This window comes from Euprymna scolopes, chromosome 6, assembly GCF_053919585.1.
Source record: "Euprymna scolopes isolate OS-2025 chromosome 6, ASM5391958v1, whole genome shotgun sequence".
NCBI lineage: Eukaryota > Metazoa > Mollusca > Cephalopoda > Sepiida > Sepiolidae > Euprymna > Euprymna scolopes.
In genome coordinates this window covers 46,510,131-46,531,517 of record NC_136487.1, presented here as the reverse complement: position 1 = coordinate 46,531,517, position 21,387 = coordinate 46,510,131, and the positions used below count along the sequence as shown (strand labels likewise).

The 21,387-nt window shown below is 32.7% G+C and overlaps 1 protein-coding gene and 1 pseudogene across 2 annotated transcripts in view; both read left to right on the top strand.

Moving 5' to 3' along the window:
- LOC145277636 (H(+)/Cl(-) exchange transporter 3-like) overlaps positions 1-21,387 on the top strand; it is an 86,187-nt gene that overhangs the window by 33,737 nt on the left and 31,063 nt on the right. For both annotated transcript variants that reach the window (XM_080129215.1, XM_080129216.1), the window contains exons 4-11: positions 2,478-2,642; positions 4,376-4,582; positions 6,334-6,414; positions 11,457-11,639; positions 14,678-14,767; positions 16,772-16,827; positions 19,764-19,832; positions 20,989-21,130. In XM_080129215.1, the coding sequence (XP_079985341.1) occupies positions 2,478-2,642; positions 4,376-4,582; positions 6,334-6,414; positions 11,457-11,639; positions 14,678-14,767; positions 16,772-16,827; positions 19,764-19,832; positions 20,989-21,130 (993 nt within the window). The remainder of the gene's footprint in view (positions 1-2,477; positions 2,643-4,375; positions 4,583-6,333; positions 6,415-11,456; positions 11,640-14,677; positions 14,768-16,771; positions 16,828-19,763; positions 19,833-20,988; positions 21,131-21,387) is intronic.
- LOC145278395 (5S ribosomal RNA) lies at positions 13,522-13,638 on the top strand (annotated as a pseudogene).

The following is a 21,387-nucleotide window of genomic DNA, read 5'->3' as shown; positions in this document are numbered from 1 at the left end:
AGACGCGACCTCCCTTCATAAATCGTAGATATTATAATTTAGACAGTATATAGAAAGTTTTAAGAATGAGTGACCACCCCAAACGCCCCCCCCTTTCTAAAAGCCTTTGGTGGACGCACACAAAAAATGCACACACTAACACACATTTTGCCTTTTATATATATAAAAGATAAATCTATACAAATAAAACAGTACATGTATGTATGTATGTATGTATGTATGTATGCGTGTGTGTCTATGTAAAAATGTCAAACTATTGGTCGCATAACACTGAAATTAACAGGAAATAGTAATCATACACCAAGAATGGTTTATAACAAGTAAAATCTTTGTTTGGATGGATGAATAACGCCTACAGAAATATATCGCCAAGTCGAAATGCAAAATGTTCACTTAAACTTGTTGACCTGCCTCTATTAATTTTGTGCATGCCCAAATTCATTCATAGCTTGAAGTGGTTTAATTAAAAATCTTTTTTATCTATCTGTTGATAACTCAAATGATAGGGAACACTGCTGAAGCGCAATTTTGGTTTCAATTCTAGCTGATGGCACCCAAGTCATTTTTTTTACTTTTGAAATCGGTACTATATATACATAATATTCAATAGACAATTGGCTCTGTAATAATAAATACAAAATCTGCATAAATTAAAATATATTTAAGCATATTTTACAACCGGGCAAGGCCAGGCGCCTCCACCCACCTCTCTTGCTAATCTATAATAATCCCTTTATACTCAAATATAAACACACTCCAAAGAAAAATAAAAATAACATATCCTTTAATTAAAGTTGATAAATTGCTAATTTATAATTTAATAACAGCCAACCACATACACAGTTCAAGTTTATGTAACGCGATTAAAACTACATGCGCTAGTAAATCATATAAATAACAATTCATAATATTACCCCCAATTGAATATTATTGAATTTTATTTGTTGTATCTTTCCACTCATTCCTCTGATTCCAATTTCTTTTGATTCTTTTTTCAAAGTTTTTGGAATTGTTCCTAGTGCTCCTACTATTATAGGCATTATTTTGATTTTTTTTATCATCCATATTCCTTTCAGTTTTCTGGCTAGCTCTGTGTATGTGTTCCGTTTCTCCTTTTTTTTTTTTTTAAATATGTCCTGTGGTCAGCTGGAACAGCAAAGTCTATGATTTGGCAGGACTTTTCTTTCTTGTTAATTATTACGACATCCGGCCTTCTTGCTTGGATGGGTTTATTCGTTTGTATGTCCATGTGATTCTCGTTTTCAGTTACTGTTGCTGACTTATTTTTGTACCATTTGTCTGCACGCTCGAGATGAAGTTGTTTGCACAATTCCCGATGTACTGCTCCTCCTACTTGGTCGTACCTATTCTTGTATTCCTTTTGGGCTAGTTTGCTACATTCACTTACTATATGGTTTATCGTTTTGTCTCTTTGTTCACAGAGTCTGCATTTGCTGTTTTCTTGTGTTTTGTCAATCTTTGCTTTTATGTGGTTGGTTCTTATCAAGTTACCTTGTGCTGCCGTTATTAGGGATTCAGTTTCTCTGTTTACGTGTCCTTTTCTCATCCATGTCCAAGTGTTTTCGTTATTCTCATCTTTTTTCATCATTACGAATCTTCCATGTAGTTCTTTCTCTTCTCATTTTTCTGTTCTTGTCTTGTCCTTTGCCTCTGTTTTCTGTTTTGTTCAGTCTCTATCACTGCTATAAGTATCTTTCAGTGTTTGCATTATGTATTTTTCTAGTTCTTTTTTGGTGTGATTCACAGTCTTCTATACATACCAGTCCCCTCCCACCATCTTTCCTTTTCACGTAAAGTCGGTCAACATTGTCCTTTGGGTGTAGTGCATTGTACATGGTCATGAGTTTCCTGGTCTTCTGATCAAGCTGTCTCAGTTCTTCTTTAGTCCACCCTATGAACAGTCCAGAGTATCTTACTAATGATACTGCCCATGTACTTATACTTTTTATTAGGTTTCTGCTACATAATTTAGTTTCCAGAAGTTTTCTTGTTCTCCTGAGGTATTCTTTCCAATTCTCTCTTTCATTTCATTTCTGTTGCTTTGATGTTGTTGTCTGCTTCCAGAACTCCCAGGTATTTATAGGCGTCTTGTTCCCCTAGTGCTCTCATCTCCGTTTGGTTGGGTAATTTTATGTCTTCTGTCGTCTCCAGTTTTCCCTTTCTTATAACTAGTAGTGCACATTTTTCCATACCAAATTAAATTTGGATATCCTGGCTGAAGATCTTGGTAGTGTTTATTAGTGTCTCTAGTTCATTTTCAGTCCTTGCGAAAAGTTTCAGATCGATATTATTATTATTATTAGTTAGTATTACTATTATTTCAAAATGTTATCTTGTTGCCAATAAAAATTTAAATATTTTTGTGTGAATTGCTTTATCCTTCATTTGATTATCGTCTACATTTGCTATTGAAATTCAAATAAATGTTCACACTATCCTATATTTTATTTTGCAAGTGGTACACTTACTCAAGAATGTTTGGTATTGAAGATCGTCACAGCACTGGATCCTACATAGTTGCTTACATTCTCTACGTCCTTACTGCCTTGGCTATGGCTGCTTTGGCAGCCATGATGGTTCGGGTGTTTGCCCCTTATGCTTGCGGCTCTGGCATTGCTGAGGTAAGTATATAAAAGGGTAGAAAGTAGATCTTGTGTTTACTTCCCTTATTTTTGTCCTTTAGGCTACATATACCATGAGCGATGTTTCTGACAAAGGGAGAAAAATTGCTGTTTTCTGGATTTTAATCTATCAACCTCACATTTATCACTGGCTAGTTTTTGACCTTGAAGTAGTATTTTCTTTTTTAGCTCCAAATACCAAGTGATTTCATGCCTTGTCTGGAGCAATTCACATCAAAAAAATAAATCAGAATGTGTAACATATTGTGGGATCTTTTTCAATCCACACATTTTGTTCATAGTCCACTTCGTCAACACAACTATCTGATCATCCCTCTGAAGTTGCAGTGGTGATGAGGCAACTGAAGGTTCTCCCTCTTTTCTAGTAGATGCAACAATAGATAACAAAAGAAAAAACTTTAATAACCAAATATATATATATATATATTTATAATCTTTAACAATCTGATATTTTAATCTCATAAGATACTGCAGTGATATGTCAGCTTTCCATAAACCACTCCTTGCAAGTAGGGGCAATAAAGACAATGTTTTCAAGTTGCATTTTCAGTGAAAAAGATTAGATTTATGACACATGTGGACGGACACAGAAGAAATTTTATTGAACACAAGCAAAAGATTATGAGGTACGAAGGGAGGTAATAAGAAAGACAAGAGTTATGAGACTTTCAACACAGTGTTGCAAAATTGACCAATCAGGTCGCCTGTTAAAGAAAAAAGTTTTTCTGTTTTCCTTTCTACACATCACTTCAGTCTTCCTCTCATGACATAACTTCTTGTGCACGTATCTCTATTAACCTCTAATGGAATTTTCCATTCTTTAACTTAATTTTTAACTTATTTAGAAAACTTCTGACTCTAAGCTTATTTTTACACGATTGCTTGTAAATATTCCGAAAAGGGAAAGAATGTAGGACTATTCAAACAATTGAATATAAAGCCAAATTGATGAAAGTACAACATTAATGGCTGACTTATTTATTTCCCACAATGCAACATATTTTGAGATGTCAGTTTGAACCATCAAAATACACTTTTGTTCTTAATTTTCTTATCAGTCAAAGTTCTCAGAAATCAAGAAGCACCCTACCTGAGGCTTACACTTGAACTGAGTATGAGATACATAGATATTCGAATATTCCATTAAAGTTCTGTGTTATCTCTCAAACGCTGAGTTAGTAAAGAAGTTGAGAACATAATTTTCCTCTTCCCAATTGATAATTTCTGACAAACATTTCTGTACAGGGAGACCTTAGACACTCGAGAATAGTGTCTAGTAAGCATTCAAGTTCTCTCCAGTAAGTATTTAAGTAAGAATGAAAATGTATTTCTGCACTCAATTAGCCATGATCGCCTTACACGTTGTTCCGGGCTAAGGCATCTATCTATTCAGTCAGCACTGCAATGAAGAATCTTCTCATACAAAGCAAAACTAGAAATCCAGCTTACAAACAAATAATACATATCTATTATTTTTCTTAGTTTACGAATACTTAAGTGAATGACAGACTAACACACCTAAGTCTCATTACAAAGTCTCTTGACTGAGAGCCCCAGATGGAACCAGGCACAGATTGGGCGATGCGTCCATCTGGGGTTTTCCTCTATCTAAATATCTATTACTGCAACGTATTCCATATTTACGTATTAAACTCATTTGTAACTACAGTTTCCCGTTTTAATCCTTTTATCTATTTTTTTTTTTTTTCCAGATCAAAACTATTTTGAGCGGTTTCATCATCCATGGCTTTTTAGGGAAATGGACTTTGCTGATCAAATCTATCGGCATGATATTGGGTGTTGCGTCTGGACTCAGTATTGGTAATGAAGGTCCTTTTATCCATGTGGCTTGTTGCTGTGGAAATATAGTTTCTTATCTTTTTCCCAAATATGCCAAAAATGAAGCCAAAAAGAGAGAAGTAAGGCATGTTCCTTTTATTTGTCTGTTTCATTTTCTCTTTCTAAAAGAAATTCGACATTTTATCTTTTGTAGCGAAATAAAACAACAAATATTGTAATTTCATTTCTCATCTGATCTTTACTCCTTTTGAATTTAAAAACAACAACAAAACATACGCTTTTTCATTGAACATTAATATAATGAATATTAAATTTTGTAGATATTTTAGAAATAATTTGTATATCAAAATGTTCTTTGTGTTAAATGGAATCAAAAGAAAAGCATCATATGGGTTGGTTCAATAATCGATTTTAGTGGATAAATTGTTTTAATATTTTTATATTAAAATATTGCTGAGTTTTAGTTTATTTTTATATTAAAATATTGCTGAGTTTTGGTTTATTTTTACATTAAAATATTGCTGAGTTTAAAGTTGATATTTTTTTCTGACTTGTTATGGATATAATTTTTACTTTTCTCGTTGATTACAAATATGGTCTTATGTTTTTTTTTTGTTTTTTTTCTGGGGTGTTTATTTCTCAAATAAAACTAGTTTTAGCCGAAGTGAACATACACTGATTGGAATATATATATATATATATATATATATATATATATATATATATATATATATATATATATATATATATATATATATATATAAAGTTAGAATGTGTGTGTGTAAGAAAGAACACTTCTCAACTTATATACACAACGAATTTTTGATCTACAGGCTTGAAATTTGGTATAAGATATTCAGATATGTGGAAAACTTTATCATCAGTTTTCATCCGGTAAAAAGGGGTCAAAATTAGCAAATTGGTATGTAGGGGATTTTTATTTGCTTGTCAACTGTCTCATGATTGCGCATGCGTGGTCAAGAAAAGTGACAGCTGCTTTATATTAAGAATAAGATTTTTTGAAAACACTTTGTGAATGTTGTGTCAAACTAGTGTAGTAGTTATTGTACTTGGCTCGATGTCTTTAGGTTTTGGTTTGGAGTATTTTTTTTTTTTTTTACTTACAAGAAGTGAACTGTTTAGAAAAAAAAACAATACTCGCATGCACATCAACTTCTGTATTAATTAAAATATTATATTTATATGTATTTTACAACGTGTGTGTGTATGTGTGTGTGCTCCCACAGTAAAACAACATCACAGCTTGTACAGGTTGGACTTCCGGTTTATTGTTTTGCTTGGCTCCTATGAGCTGTGATATTGTTTGACTGTGGAAATAATTATATCATCTCACATTCTAAAAATTCTAATATACATATATATATATAGAGAGAGAGAGATAGAGAGAGCGAGAGAGTGTGTGTGTCATGCACAGACAAGCTGTTTAGCTGTATTATAGCTTTTTAATGCAGTTAAACAAGCAACTGCCTCAAACCGGGATCAAAACTTGACCATCTGGCTGCTGCTGAAAGTAAACGTAATCAGTTATAAACATCGTCAAACGCTGAAAACTCCATTTGTTTACAGAAAGAGCATTACATTATGCACTAATGGCAGTTGGCGATGTCACTTACCCGAAGGCTCAACTCAAGATGGAGACCATATTTAATCATAGAATATTTTGTATTATTTAATCATATTTTAATTAACCTATTTTTCTAATTATAGTTTAGTAGTTTATAGATAACAGGGTTCATAGAAACTGCATTGATTTGATATTTAAAAAGAAAAAAACATTGTATATCTCTCCCCTACATCCCAACCCTCCCTCCATAAAATAATTGATATATTGGTTTTGTTTTGTTATCAGGTTCTTTCTGCTGCTGCTGCTGCCGGTGTTAGCGTGGCTTTTGGTGCACCAATTGGCGGTGTTATCTTCAGCTTGGAAGAAGTGAGTAAACACGCCCAATCCTCTTTCTTTTTTTATTTCTTTAATTTTTACTATTTATTAGAAGTTTGAAGCAATAGATTTGTTTTTAATTAAGTTCTTTTTTATCTATTATCTTTAAATATTTTTTTTTACCCATTTTATCTATCAAAATTTCAAATGTATAACAGAAACATTTAAATCACTAAGATCCAGGATTGATTCTCTCCAGCGTTCGATCTATTAACTCAGAATTATCAGAGTGATCTCTCTTGAACCATATCAAGTTAACGCACTTGAATTATACTAATCAATGAGAGAATACACTCTACTACCTGGAAGTACAGAAAGACTTTGTCCATACATATGCAAAATTTAGATTTTTTTTTCTGGCTGGCTTTCTTGATAGCCAAACACAGTCTTCCTAACATTGCATCTTAGCATGGTTTTATTAACAAGTCTGACACGGTGCCTGTCAGGTACTTTTAATGATCATAGACTCCTTTTTTGATCACAGATATAATAATAATATGAATTTATTTCTCTCACTAATTGTTTACCCTAGCAGTACATGTTCTTTGTCAAGTGTGTTTGGGACAATTAACATAGCCTCTTCATTAGTAACTGCGTCTGTGATTTTCAGCCTTTTTATGTCTCATATTTTGTATCCATTTTACATATGTCTTTGATATAAACATCTATGTGAGAATAAATATATGTAAATTCAACTGTTTGTTTATCTTTGTCTTTTTTCCTTATATTCTGATCATTATGTTCAGAAAACATAACACACGTAACATAGCGACCGTGTGTCTTGAAAAGAACCTGAATACATGATGATCACTACAAAAAATAAAATATCAAAATTCACCCACATGTAAACATGTGAATTTAAAACCGAATATTATTACTCTTTTGGGCTTAGACCTTAAGCCAGTCAAACTTGGTCTGACTAACTCTCCATATTAGCATGTCTTAACAACTCTGATGTGGTTCCTATCAAACGCCATTCACGATTGCCTCTCTTTACTTCTTTTGTAGGCTATCAAACAGCCTTGCTTAGATGGAAATTAAATATGTTGTTTAAAAATATTCAGAAGTTAACTCCCTTGAATTATACTAGTCAAAAAGACAATGCACTTCTCTAATTCCAGAAACCAACAATATACCTAAATTAAATCATGTGCGAATTTAGTATAGGATAGTACTTCTTTTGGAAGTTTGGATTTGGTCCGACTAGCTCTCCATTACATGGTCTTAATAACTCTAACACAATTCCCAGCAGATGTCATTGTGACTCCCTTTACTGGTCGAGCTATAAGTTCTCAGATATCAAAATAAGTCATGTATACATCACCCATGCATATCTTTCCATATTTGTTTACCTAGGCAATACATGTGATTTTGATTGAGTTTAGTGCATTTAATGTAGTATTTTGCCATACACTTTCCATTGATAACTACCTATGTAATTTCCACCTCTTTCATTTATCATGTTTCTTATGTTTATTTTATGTATATCGGTCACTGCGAGAAAATCCAACTGTTTATTCATAGTTGTCTTTTCTCCTTATATTCTGAGTTTGTGTATATTCAATAAGACAACACATAAGATCTTGAAAAGTAATAAAACTCATGGTTGCTACAAAAAAAGTAAAAATAGAATATCAAATATTCTAATTTTTTAACAGAATGAAATCTGATAAAGCTAATTGTCAAATCATCAAGACATTTTAGTTATATCTAATGATGAGACGATTCCAAAATTTTTCCCAATTTCGATGCAATTACTAATTTTTTACTGAATTCTCGATTCTGATACAGTTACCGATTCCGATTCTTTATAAATCCCTAAATATTTAACTATAAAGTTATTTTTTCTCCGATTACCGTATAAAGACGTGAAATGCACATATATTTTCTCAAACATACAAATACGCTTATGGGAGACGATTTATAGATTTTAGTTTAAAGTCAATAATTATTTTTTTTATTTTACCATTACTACCAGGATACTTTGTTTTAAACAAAATCAAATAAAAAAGACAAATGAATCATTTTTGGCATCAGAAAATAGGCATATATTTTTTTGATACCGATTCCAATACCCTCAAAAGTTCCGATTTTTCCAATTCCTGATTCTGATTCCAATTAATCGTCCCAACACTAGTTACATTGCATGTACCAGAAACACGAGTTTGGAATCTGGCTACCACCATTGCAAAGAACCTTCCTTTCTTTCTCTATGTACTTAAAACAAAACTTAATTCTCCAAGAACTCCACATCTGTGAAACTCAGTACCATGAGACTTCCACCCTACTGACTACACCATAATCGTCATCAAGTCTAATAACAACAAATACTTGTCAAACCGTTCTCTTAAGTAAGCAAATTTTGTCAAGACAAAAAAGAGTAAAAAATATTCTTATTTTCTACCATGCACTCAATGATCGATAACAATTACTTAATCATTGTATCAAAATGATCTACCACATGAAAAAGGGATTTTTTTTTTCTATTTGTATGAGAAGTAAATGCCTTGGGAAGAGGAGCAATTGAGTTGACTGACCCTTGATCGTTTACTCTGATAAGCAATAATTTTGAAAATGGCCTAATCAGTAAGGTGTTATATTTTATAGAAATGAAATGAACTTCTGTATATTAGTAGTATGCAATGCAAACTGTTGCACAAAAATAAAAGCAACATCAAGTTAGCAACGATAACAACGATGAAAGGTTTTATTTAATGAAGTTGTCTATACCATTTGGTCCAAGTGAAAAAAAGGAAAGATACAAAGTTTTGAGGGGCTCTCGAAAGTCTGTCAGCAATTACCTTTAGGCGAAAAATGGTTGATGCTTAAGCATCTGATGAATAGAAAGAGCGACAGGAAGTGAAAGAAGATGTCTTCCTCATTGTTTCCAGGGTTCTCTTTGTTGAAATAGTTCTTCAGGGAACACATGGAATTCATGCGTTCTGTAAGATATAAAAACCCATGAAGTGAAGGTGGAGCTAATGCAGCAATATTACTAAGCAACTTCAATGCCAACTTTCATTTTCTGTGAAGTTTTGAACTGTGCAAGTTTTGCATGAGATCTCTTTTGATTGATGACAAAGACCGACAATTTCGATGTGCCAAGTTAGAACCAGTTCATTTCACAGACTTTCGTCAAAACCACACTCGACTTTGGTGTATAATATTGTGATTTAAAATATAAAGGAGGATTAAATGTTACTCTAACAATGAAGAAGAAAATGAAGGGTTACCAACTTTAAAGCATGTGAACTGTTTTGCACATTATGTTGTATTATTAGCACTCCCGGGCATCGTTGTTACCTAAGAAAGTATTATTATGATTATTATTATTGTATAGAGAAGCAGATGTTATGAAATAGGAAACAAATGTTTCGATAACAAGGAGGAATGTTGGAGAATAAAGCAATTAGCTTGAGTCGGAATGGAATTTGGTGTGATGGAAGGTCAGTTTGGAATATAGATGGATAAACAAAACTTGATTTAGAATAACAATAAGATTGACCGCTGACGTCAGAGAGTTGAACAAACATATATATATATACATATACATATACTTATATGTAATATACTGAGTTCGTGTAATTCAGTGAATTTTCATATACCAATAGGTTTTAAGCCAAAAAAGGTTGACTTAAGGATTAAGCTACAAAATTATCACATTTCGTAATTGAGCATTAATATACTGTGTGTGCAAAATCAAGACTTCAAGAGAAGGTGTCGATGGCAACAAAAAGTGTATTTCATTTTACGTTACAATTGTTTCAATGACGTTAGTCAATTAGAGAGTGGTTTGTTGGCTAGCGAACACGGGATTTGGTCATTGAGATTCACGGAAGCACTAGCAATGGACAATATAGAAAGATGTAGAGACCAAGGAAATGTGCAACTCGAAGCCGGGGAACATTCAAGGAATAAATATTGTATAAAATATCATGTGGCATTTGGTGTTCTTCAGGGTGAATCATTTTGCAGCAACACAAAACTAAAATGAGGGATCCAATGAAACAAGGTATGTGCCCTGAGAAAAGATGTTAACTGTCCCGGTAAAGAACTGCCGGGTTACATTATTGTCCACATTTGGTGAGCTGTATATTGCGTTTGTATGCACATTATACACACTAGATGATTACAGAGACATTGTCATAAATATATATAACATGCACATACATTATATAGACATAATCACGCATATAAACACGTATCGACAGGTACATACACTCAACACTCTAGAGACGATACAGACGGTGCTACAAACTTACACAAACGTAAACAGACACATATGGATGTGTAAATATATAAACACACGCGGCTTTATAATAATTGGGCACTCCATTTTCAGTGGAAAAAAGAACTTGTTAGTAGTTAGATTTGGTTTATAGGTGACATTCATTTGCATATAAGAACAACTACTTTAAGAAAGACGGATTGAGGAAGACAGCCAGTTGAATTTTTGCAGCTGCAAGAGAACGCTAGAGCTGATAGTGTTTCTTGCAATGTTGTTGAAGAGGAGTTTCGTTAATTTCCTTGCAGGATTACAATCATATAAGAGAAATGTGAGGATGATGGTGACTGAGTGGTTAATGACACAGACTGAAAAGTTGGCTGTGCCAACTTTGAATTCAGTTCATTTCACAGAAACATTTTCATCAAAACTCCTTTAAGTAAATAAAATAATATATTAGTTAAATATTCTGTGGGTGTTACTGACAAAGTTATATTATTCTACCTTGCTGGAAACTGGCAGCAACTTTATCCATTTATAATTGTAGCCATTGTTCATTTTTTCGTTGTTTGTTTGGTGTTTTTTCTAGATTTTTTTTTCTTTGTTCAATTTTGTTCTTGTTTCATTCATTTTGTTTTGTTTTTTTTTCTTCATTTTTGTCTTCTGTTTTTTCTTCATTTTTTTTTTTTCTGGATATGACTTTTTTCCTTTTTCCATTTTTTTCATTGCCAAAAGTAAACCGAACGTCCACTTCATCCTTTCCTTTTAATTTTTACACTAATGTTCTTCCTCTCTCTATCTTTTCTAGTTGAGTTATTATTTCCCCTTGAAGACTTTATGGCGTTCCTTCTTTTGCGCCCTGATTGCCGCCTTTGTCTTACGATCCATGAACCCATTTGGAAACGACCATTTGGTTATGTTTTATGTCAATTATAACGAACCGTGGTATCTGCAAGAATTAATAGCGTTCATTTTTATCGGAACCTTAGGGGTAAGTATTGTTTTACTTTTTATCGGAATCAACAAACACAATTAAAAAAAACGACAAATACATTCTTTCAAACTAAATAGTATATCTATCATATCATAAATTCTAAATCCATCAAAGTTAGAATTCTTAGGTTTAACAACTTTACTAGAGAGAATAATAAATCATAACTTAACTGGGATCCTCAAAATAATTAATATGATTTGGTAAAGTTTGTTGAAAGTGCTCTGTTTTGGGGTTGTTTAAAAAAAATGTATGTACAAGCGCGCGCATATTTTTAGCCAAAAATATGTGCGCTTGCACATACAACAATGGACACCATTTTTAACAGAAAGAATTGCATTGCTTAATATCCAGAAAACTACTTGTTTGCAGAAAATTTAAATGCGATATTCGTTTTTAGCATACCTGTAAATTCGTCCTTTTAAGGAAAATGTCAGAGTGGAAACTAAGTAAAAATTTATCAAAAAAAAGTATATTCTTTCCTTTTTTTTTTGTTAATAAAAATTACATTTGTTGATTTTTATTTTTTCAATTTCATTGACACATGAACAATTGGAAAAGAAAAGGATTAAAATAGGATGAATTCAAAATTTCCATTTCATTTTTTAAACAACCCTAAAACAAAGCACTTTCGGCAAATTTTACTTATATTTTTTTAATTTGGAAATTTATTACACAAATGGTTTGTTTTTAAAAAAATTTAAGTAAATTTACCATACACATTATGTTTTTATCAAGTTGGTGCAAATGTTTCTGCCAATTAAAAATTTCATTTCAAAAATGAAAGAACTGTGTTTTTGAAAATCTTTTAATAACAATAACGACCTTTGCCCTCTGTAACTTTATTCCCTCTGTCAAGAAGCATATAAATGCTTTGCTTTTAAATTTTGTTGGATGTTGATGTGAAATACGAATCTAACTCCTGTTTAATCTCCTCTTGTGATATTAACCCAAGGCTAGCTAAATGGTTTGTAATCCTCAAAATAAGTGATAATACGAGGGAGCTAGGTCAGGAGAATATGCAGGATGGGGCAAGATTTCACAACCAAATTCTCTTAGGAGATCTTTGGTCAACAATGACGTCTGAGGATGAGCATTATCATGATTATCTTTTGACTAAAGAAGATCGTTTTGGGGTCAATGTGAATGTAAATATTGTAAAAAATAAGAATGATGCATTAATAATGTGAAAGAAAAAAAGTTATAAATTAATCAAGGTGGTGTGTTTAAGTAATAACAATATGCATAAAATAAATTACAGTGGTTTAAAATGCCCCTTCTACAAACTAGCAAAAACTTTTGCACTAACCTGATAGAAAAAAAAAGTCTTAATCAATTAAAAAATAACACCAATGTATGAAGTTTTAAGAATGAACTGAATGAATTTAAAAATAATGCGGTAACAGAACGAATTAACAAGGACATTTTTGAGGTTTCCCTGATGAAATATTTAAGAAAATTTGATTTGTATATTCCTATTAAATATTATATGAGATTGTAGGTAATTATAGAGAGTTTCCACAAAAATTGACATTATTTGAGGTGTGAGTATCTGAATAACTCCATGTCCTTTGTAAGCAAAAATAAGCTTTCATATTAAAGAATACAAGGTGTATTTATTCATCAAAATTTGAACAAAAAATGCAGTGGGGGGGGGGTCAGATTTTATAGCCGATTCCACAAAGCTCCAGAAATTGCTTGGTACTTTCTGATTTTTTTTTTCTAGGGATCTATGTGAAAGGACTACTCTACAACCTCCACTTTCTTACAAGCCTAGGAGAACTTAACCAGGGAATCACTGACACTTTAGAGTCTGTTACACAATACATATAGCATACGTATCGGAAGCTTATAGTTAGATGGATATATTCTTGTAGAGTGTATATACAGCATAATCGCATTGACACACTAGTACTCGTCAGATCACCGAAGTTAAGCAACGTTGAGCCTGGTTAGTACCAGATGGGTGACCATTTGGGAATTCTAGGTGCTGTATGGGCTATTCGCTTATCTCGGCATTTGTGTCCAGTCGTCTTGTACACACACTTCACTTGCCACTGGTATTTAATAATGTCGACTCAGGAGATGTGTAGTTAGAGTTTGCGCACCTTCTGCTACAAAAATTTCACGTACAGACACCCCTCCGTGAGTATCCATAATCTGTTAAAGACTGAAGAAGCCCCTTATAGTATTAAAGTGAAGTGAAGGGCACGCAGTTTATCGGTTCAGGTAAAGGAAATAATGTCGTCTCCATTCCATAGACAAACAGATTTACTAGTCACTTCTCAGAAATGAAAGAGGCAATTACTTGTTTTTTGTAAGTTGATTTTTTTTTTCCATAATAGAGCACATAATCACAGGACATATTTTTTTACTTTTATTTATCTGATTATCATACTTATACCAGTTTAATGTGTCATATATTGTAAGATTATTTTAGGGAGTAAATTCCTGACATTTTTTTTTTTTGCGTTGTTCTGAGTTCTTGTTTTTGGTGAGTTCTTATATCATTATGGTTGACACCTGCTACAAGCTAGGCAGTGTGCATATTAAATATTTAGCAGTCATAAATAAAGATTTATTTTCTCTTACAGAGAAATGTCCTTGATAGGTGATTTGGTTACATGCTGACCAATCAGCTGGCAAGGCACATCTGTGCCTTAAAAAACAAATTCTGCCCCTTTGTCAGGGTTACCATTTATAGAAATGAGACAAACTTTTACATACTAGTAATTCGGCTATAAAATCTGTGAATTTTTTGTTAAAATAATTATTCATCATAAAACCAATTTAATTTCGCTTGTATAAGTATTATTTACTAGAATAAAATAATTAGTAAATTTGTAAGAAGTAAATCTTAACTCTGGTATTCACAACTCAAATTTGGGATGCCCCATATATGTATACATATATAATTTTCAAGATTTATTTTTTTTAATAATTAAAAATAAAAATATTGATTAAAATAAGAGACTTGCAGTTATTCTCTCAGTAATTTTTGATTTAATTATTGATTTTTTTTCTCTTTTCTTTTTTAGGGTTTGTATGGCGCATTCTTTTTAAGAGTCAACCTTTGGTGGTGCAGATATAGAAAAGCTTCACTCATTGGTCAGTACCCTGTTGCTGAGGTTAGTATATAACAGTCAATTTGTTACTTGTTTAATAAGAGGGTGATTTGCTTTGTTTATAGTGTTGTGTATAATATATATACATATATATGCATATATGCACTAGCAGGGAGAACTGACATTGCCCAGGATTGAATTATGATCAACAAATATTTAACACACCCATATTTTTATTGTCATCAAGATCTGTGAAATCACCCATTTTTTAATCAAATTGATTGACTGCTCCAGTTGGGGATCCATTGTGGTACACTGGAAGGAAGCTTCATATGCCTCCCCACAGTGACTTATTCCACAATACATTGTAGTTTACATTGCACTGTAGAGAACCTACTGTTGATTTTATAAAAGTCAAGTATCATGGTTCAATTGTGCTCTAAACAGAAACATTCAATTCAGACACGCCTTTGTCATATCAAAGAACCTACTGTTGATTTTATATGCCTGGATTTTTTGCTTGTGCGATGATAATGGCTTGAATTTAAGTTTAAAATGAAACAGTCAAGTATCATGATTCAATTGAACTTTAAATAAAAGCATTAATTTCGAACATGCCCTTGTCATATAAAAGAACCTACTGTTGATTTTATATGCCGGGTCTTTCTGCTTATGTGGCAAAAATCTTCACAAATGCACTTGTGATGTTAGGCTGTATAAGGTGTTAACTTTGGTCAAAATCGCCTGTTCCTTCTTTCATTTGATATTTTCAATTATCAATACTGGTTGAAAACATTCTGATACAAACACTATCTAAAAACACTGCCAGATACATAAAGAATATTCGTGTGACATTTCATAAAAAATCTGCCCCGCTGTTTCAGAGTCCTGTGGGAAAGAACACACACACACACAAACTTCCTTTATATAGAATGAGAAAGAGATTAAACTACACAGAGGTTTCTACATTTCATCGCCATAGGCAATTGTAAGGCTAAATGCTTATGTAATTATATCTCCTTATAAAATTTTATGTGGGTATATGAAATCATATATTCATGTTAATATTTAGCCTGACGATTCCATATGGAGATGAAATGTGAAAACCTCTGTGTAGCTTAATTGCCATACATATTTTCATCACTTATATACATAATGATCATGTTATTGTTGTTTTCTAGATGTTAATTCAATGAAGCTTCAGTGTTTCTAAAACAGTACCTAATAACAAGTAAAGCTGTCTTATAGCATTTCAGTACATTTTTTACAGATCTGTTCCATTATGTAGAAACAATTGGTTATTATGTCAATACCGACTCTTTTCTTGCGTATACTCTTCAGAAAAATTAGAACTTCTCTGCTTAGAAAGAAAAAAATGCATGTATGACAATATAATGTCGAAAAAAAGAAAGAAAAATTCATAGAAATCTCAACATCGTGTGTTTGTTCCAGCAGTCATCATACATTAAGCTTCTAAACATAAAGAATTGGTACACAAAAAGACTAAAATATAATTGATAAAACATTTTACCAAAAAAACACATATGTGTATGTGGGGGGGGGGTATTTAATGCTCGATTATAAAGAAAATTCAAAATAAGAACATTCTATTTATTTATATATGTAACAGAAAATCAGAAAAACCTTGGTACCATCGGTTTCAAACCCAAAACAAAGGAGGCCAGTCTTTGGTTCTTTTATGTTGGACTCTGTTCAACCTTTATTTATATTAATCTTACTAGAAATGGTGTCCCACACACTGTGTAGAATACTGTTTTTTGCAATTTGCAATAATATTTTTATCATTTTCATTTTTATTTATTTTTTTTTAAGAAAAAACATAAACTGATTCCATTCCTGACGAAGACATATATCATTGAAACTGAGTTGTTTTTAATTTTTCAATAAATTAATTTTTACATTAATTAACATTTATAAAAATAAATTCTGCTTTGTATTGCTTCTTACAAATTCTAATTAAAGTTAAATACGAGTTCTTTCCTTATTTTATTTTATTTTTAATTTAATGGGTTTTTTTCTTGCCTATTTTTATTTATTAATTAACAGGTTGTTGTGATGACATTAATTACAGCTCTACTTAATTTCCCTAATTATTATACCAGGTAAGACGTTTTTTTACTAATTTTAAGGAGTTTACTTATTGAACCTTAAAAGTGCTTTTATGAACGATCAATCACCAGAGTTTTAGTAGTGTAAATGTGTCGAATTACACAAAATACAACTTATGGTATTTATTCAGTTCATCACCCAGTATTCAGCAACTTCTAAGCATTCTTAACATGGAGAAGGGAGACGCCATGTTTTAAATTAATCATCTGGCAGTATTCGCTTCAGCATCTTCTGGCTGCTCATGTAATGTATTTGGAGATGCTAACGTGATGTTGCCGGAGATTGGATCATATTCGGAGTAAATACCCAAATATTTTTTTACCCTTGTTAGGGCACTTGTCCTAGGTTGGTTTAGCGGGTTCTATCCAATGAATTCATTGCATTTCAAATGAAGGCTGACCAAGCCAGCAGTCCATTGCCAATCCTGAAATAAATGACAAGTCCCAATTCTGGACTGATAAAAAGTATTAAGTATCAAAAATCGATAATCAAAAAATCTCATTAAAGAAGGAACAGTCCAATTTTGACCAATTTTAACACTTTTATACAGTCTAACATGACAAGTACATTTGAAAAATTTTATCACTGCACAAGTAGAAGGGCCTGGCATATAAAATCCACAGTAGGCTCTTTAGTAGGACCGGAGTGCATTCGAAATGAATGCTTCTGTTTAGAGCACAAAATCATGATACTTGACTTTTGCATTTTAAACTTTAATTCAAACAAATAATTTTATAAAATCAATTGTAGGTTCTCTACAGTGCAATGTAGGCTTTGGTGTGATTTCAAATGAGGGCCACATCATGCCATCTCACATCTTTGAAGTCGGCTTGACAGTCAACACCAGTGTACTTAGATGTGCTAAAGAGTGTGGTGATCCCCTAGTGCAATCCGGCGGTCGCTGGCAGACCTTGGGTGTGGCAGCAGGACTTGGTGTCGGCTCACAAGTCCAAAGGGACTAAGGCTTGGCTTCAGAAGGAGTGCTACGACTTTGTACCCTTCTCTCACTGGCTCCCCCTTTTCCACCGACCTGAACTCACTGGACTACTTTGTTTGGTCATACATCGAGAACATCACCAACATGACCTTCCACATCAAAGCTAGCCTAATCACCGCCATCCGCTGAGTATTTGCTGAGCTCCCGCTGGCGCTTGTGGAAGAAAAGGCATATTCTCAGTTCCAGACCCGTATCAAGGTGGTGATTGAGGCTGAAAGAGGTTACATTGAATAAAATGTCAGCTCTACTACATAATCAAGTTACCTGAATTGATTTTTTCAATAAAAGTTTTAAAATAAAGCTGTAGTGATTTTTTTTTTTCATTAGGGGCGACATTTTTATCATTCCAACCTGTACTATTTGGGGACTACATTTTAACAGAGACGAACTCCAACTCTCTCTTTGTGAAAATACATCCTGCTTATATTCACCAAAATCGGCTTCTAATTCTATGTTTGAGCCGGAATGGTTTAGCCACTCAAAACTTGGATCAATTTCAAGATCATTTAGTGTTTATCCATGTGAATGGAAGCGAGAGCAATCACTTGACCCTTCTCTTTTAATCAACTGCATAATTCTCTTATTTTACCGGAAGCCTCTCTTTGCACAATTCAATAACTTGAGTGTTATTTCTTCCGCCCGTCACACCAATAATTTCCTGGGTAAGGTTGACACTGTTGTCAAAACTTCCAACTTCCATATACGTAACGCACCTTCTCTCAACTCCAAATGAACTTCTGCTAATTCAACTTATTTCTTCGAAATCCAACTTCAAAATGAACGTCCCTCTAAAAAATCAACCCTCTTTTATCTCCAACCAAGAGCATCTCATTTGCATATCGGGTGGTCACATTGCAGGCATATAGAGATAAGGCAGTCATTTTTGTTTCTTTCTTCTTCATTGATTTCATTCCACGACCGACCCGTTGAATTATGCACACGTGCTAGTTAGGTAAGTCGCACGTTTCCCTACAGTAGTGTATTTATAAAAAAGATATTTTAGGGAGAATATTTGTTGTTTGTATTTCTCTTATTGATTCTAAAATTTAATAATTCTAAAATATAAGGTTTACATCCTATACTTTTAACACCATATTCAGTTTAAACAATTGTTGAACTTTCAGTTTCTACAGAAGTTTTATTACATTGGTGATATCGTTGGAGCACAGAGAGGAGCTGATACTTGTATGATATCAAAAGTCTGTTAGGTATCTTTGCATGATGTATGAAAGTGAGACCTGGTCAATAAGGATTGGGGATATGTATTACATGAAGAGAAATGATATGGGAAAGATATGGTGGATGTGTAATATGAGTGTTTAAGACAGGCTTAGATCTGATGACTTCAGAGGAAGATTAGATTTGGATAATATAGGGTAATGTGTGCAGATTCTGTTGACTTGGTCACATTGAAAGAATGGATGAAAGTGTTTGAGTTAGTAGATGTAGAACAGTTGAGGCAGCAGAAAGCCAAGGAAAATATGGGAAAGGAGTGATAAAGATGAATTTGAAAGAGGGATAAATAAAAACCTGGCCAGAGATAGGTAGTATGAAAGTCAATTTCTAAAAGCGGTCCAACACATGCCTGTATATAAAGCAGAACCGAATGTGCTGATGACAAAATAGTTTGTAGCATTGTTAGTATATATTTTATTTCCTTTCACCTCTCTCTAAGAAAAACATATAACAAACGTCAATGTTATGGGGCACACAAAATAAGGGAAACATATTGGCAAATACATTGGGACAGCTAGTCTAATAAAGTAGACTCTAGATACATTCTAAAAAAGGGTTAGAGGTCAAATCAAATTTGCTGAAGGTCCCAATATTTTTTTTCTTCCCTACATTTCCTTTTTCTTTTCTAGAAATAATTCTTTTTCTCTATTTTTTTTTTATTTTATTATTTTTTTTTTCTTCATTTTTTCCCCCCAGAATTGGCTCAAGTAAATTAATAAATTTGCTTGTAAATCGTTGCGGACCAGAGGATTATCATGGATTGTGGTATGTGCACACATTTGTTTTCTTTCATCTTTTTCTATATAAGTTTTTTTAAGAAGTCAAAAATTAAATAAAATAAAGCATCTGATATTCGGCCGGTGCAAAAGTGTTTGCTGAAATTGAAAAAAATTGTGTGTGTGTTTTTTTTTGTTTTTTTTTTAATCTTTATTCATAACAACGACCGCTCCTCTCTATAACTTGATTTCATCTGTCAGTGAGCTTATAAAATTCTTTGCAAAATATAAATCTAATTCATGTTTAATCTCCTCTTGTGAGGTTAACCTAAAGCCATCTAAATGGTGTTGTAATACTCAAAATGATATGATCTAATAGAGCTAGACCAAAAGAATATATAGGATGAGGCACATATTTCTTTTTCTGCCTCGAAAATTAGGGAACTTTACACCACATTAATATCCTGGTATGACACATATTTGTAAATAAATTGATATGATCCAATTCTCCTCCATGATAATGCACGGCCACATGTTGCATAAATGACTTTACAGAAACTCAGATTTGGAATATAAGACCTTACCACAGCTTCCATATTCTCCAGGCCTTTCACCTATTGGTTATCACTTTTTTGCACTTGTGCACATTTTTAAATGGTAAACTTTTCCTGTATAAAGAAATGGAATCACCCTTCAAAGATTTTATTGTATCACAGCCAATAACTTTTTATCAACCAGAAAGAAATAATCTTGTAGATCGATGCCCAAGCCTCATATCTTGACTAATTTGGACATTTCTACTGTTAAGTTTTCATGAATAAATATGTTTCTGAAATCAGCCATTATTTATTTTTATTTTTATTTTTTTATATAAATAAAGGCTTGTCCAACCCTAGTGTCCATGCCACTACTCCCACGTTTTTTTTTATTATCAACTCAATACAGGACCATATTAAAGACATTTATGGATAAATGATGCAAAGAGCTCAAAAAACAGAAAAGAGTTTACCTGAGTTGGCAAAGACAATTATTGAAGGAAAACCCAGGTAGAGAGGAAAGAAAGAAAGAAAAAAAGAAGTTTTAAAATTAAAATTTCTATTTCAGTAGATTTTTTGAAACAAAATAGATTTTTAAAATATGAAAACTTGGACAAAATGTTGACCTTATTTGCATAAAACTGTTTTTTTTTTTATTTTGCTTTGTAGTGATTATGACCGTAATATTACTAATGTAAACATATATGGTGGAAGTGCTGTTGCAGGAGAAGGTGTCTCTCAAGCGATCTGGCAGCTTATTTTAGCTTTTGTTTGTAAAGGCATTTTGACAGTGTTTACATTTGGTATAAAGGTAAGGATGTATATAAAAAGTGGTAACTTCCCGTCTTTCTTCTAAAATAATTATCTCCCCTTTTTCCATTGTAACAATTAATTACTTCCCTTGTATTCTAAAATGGCCGCTTCTGTTTGGACAAGACAATCCTTGACTAATCAGCAAGCACTTACTTTTGTCAGGCTCAAGCCAAAAACTTTATCCTCTTTCAAATGCTGTCCTTGCCGGGAGAAGATGTATAAGTAACCTCTTTCTTTCTCTTTTTGAATGTGGCT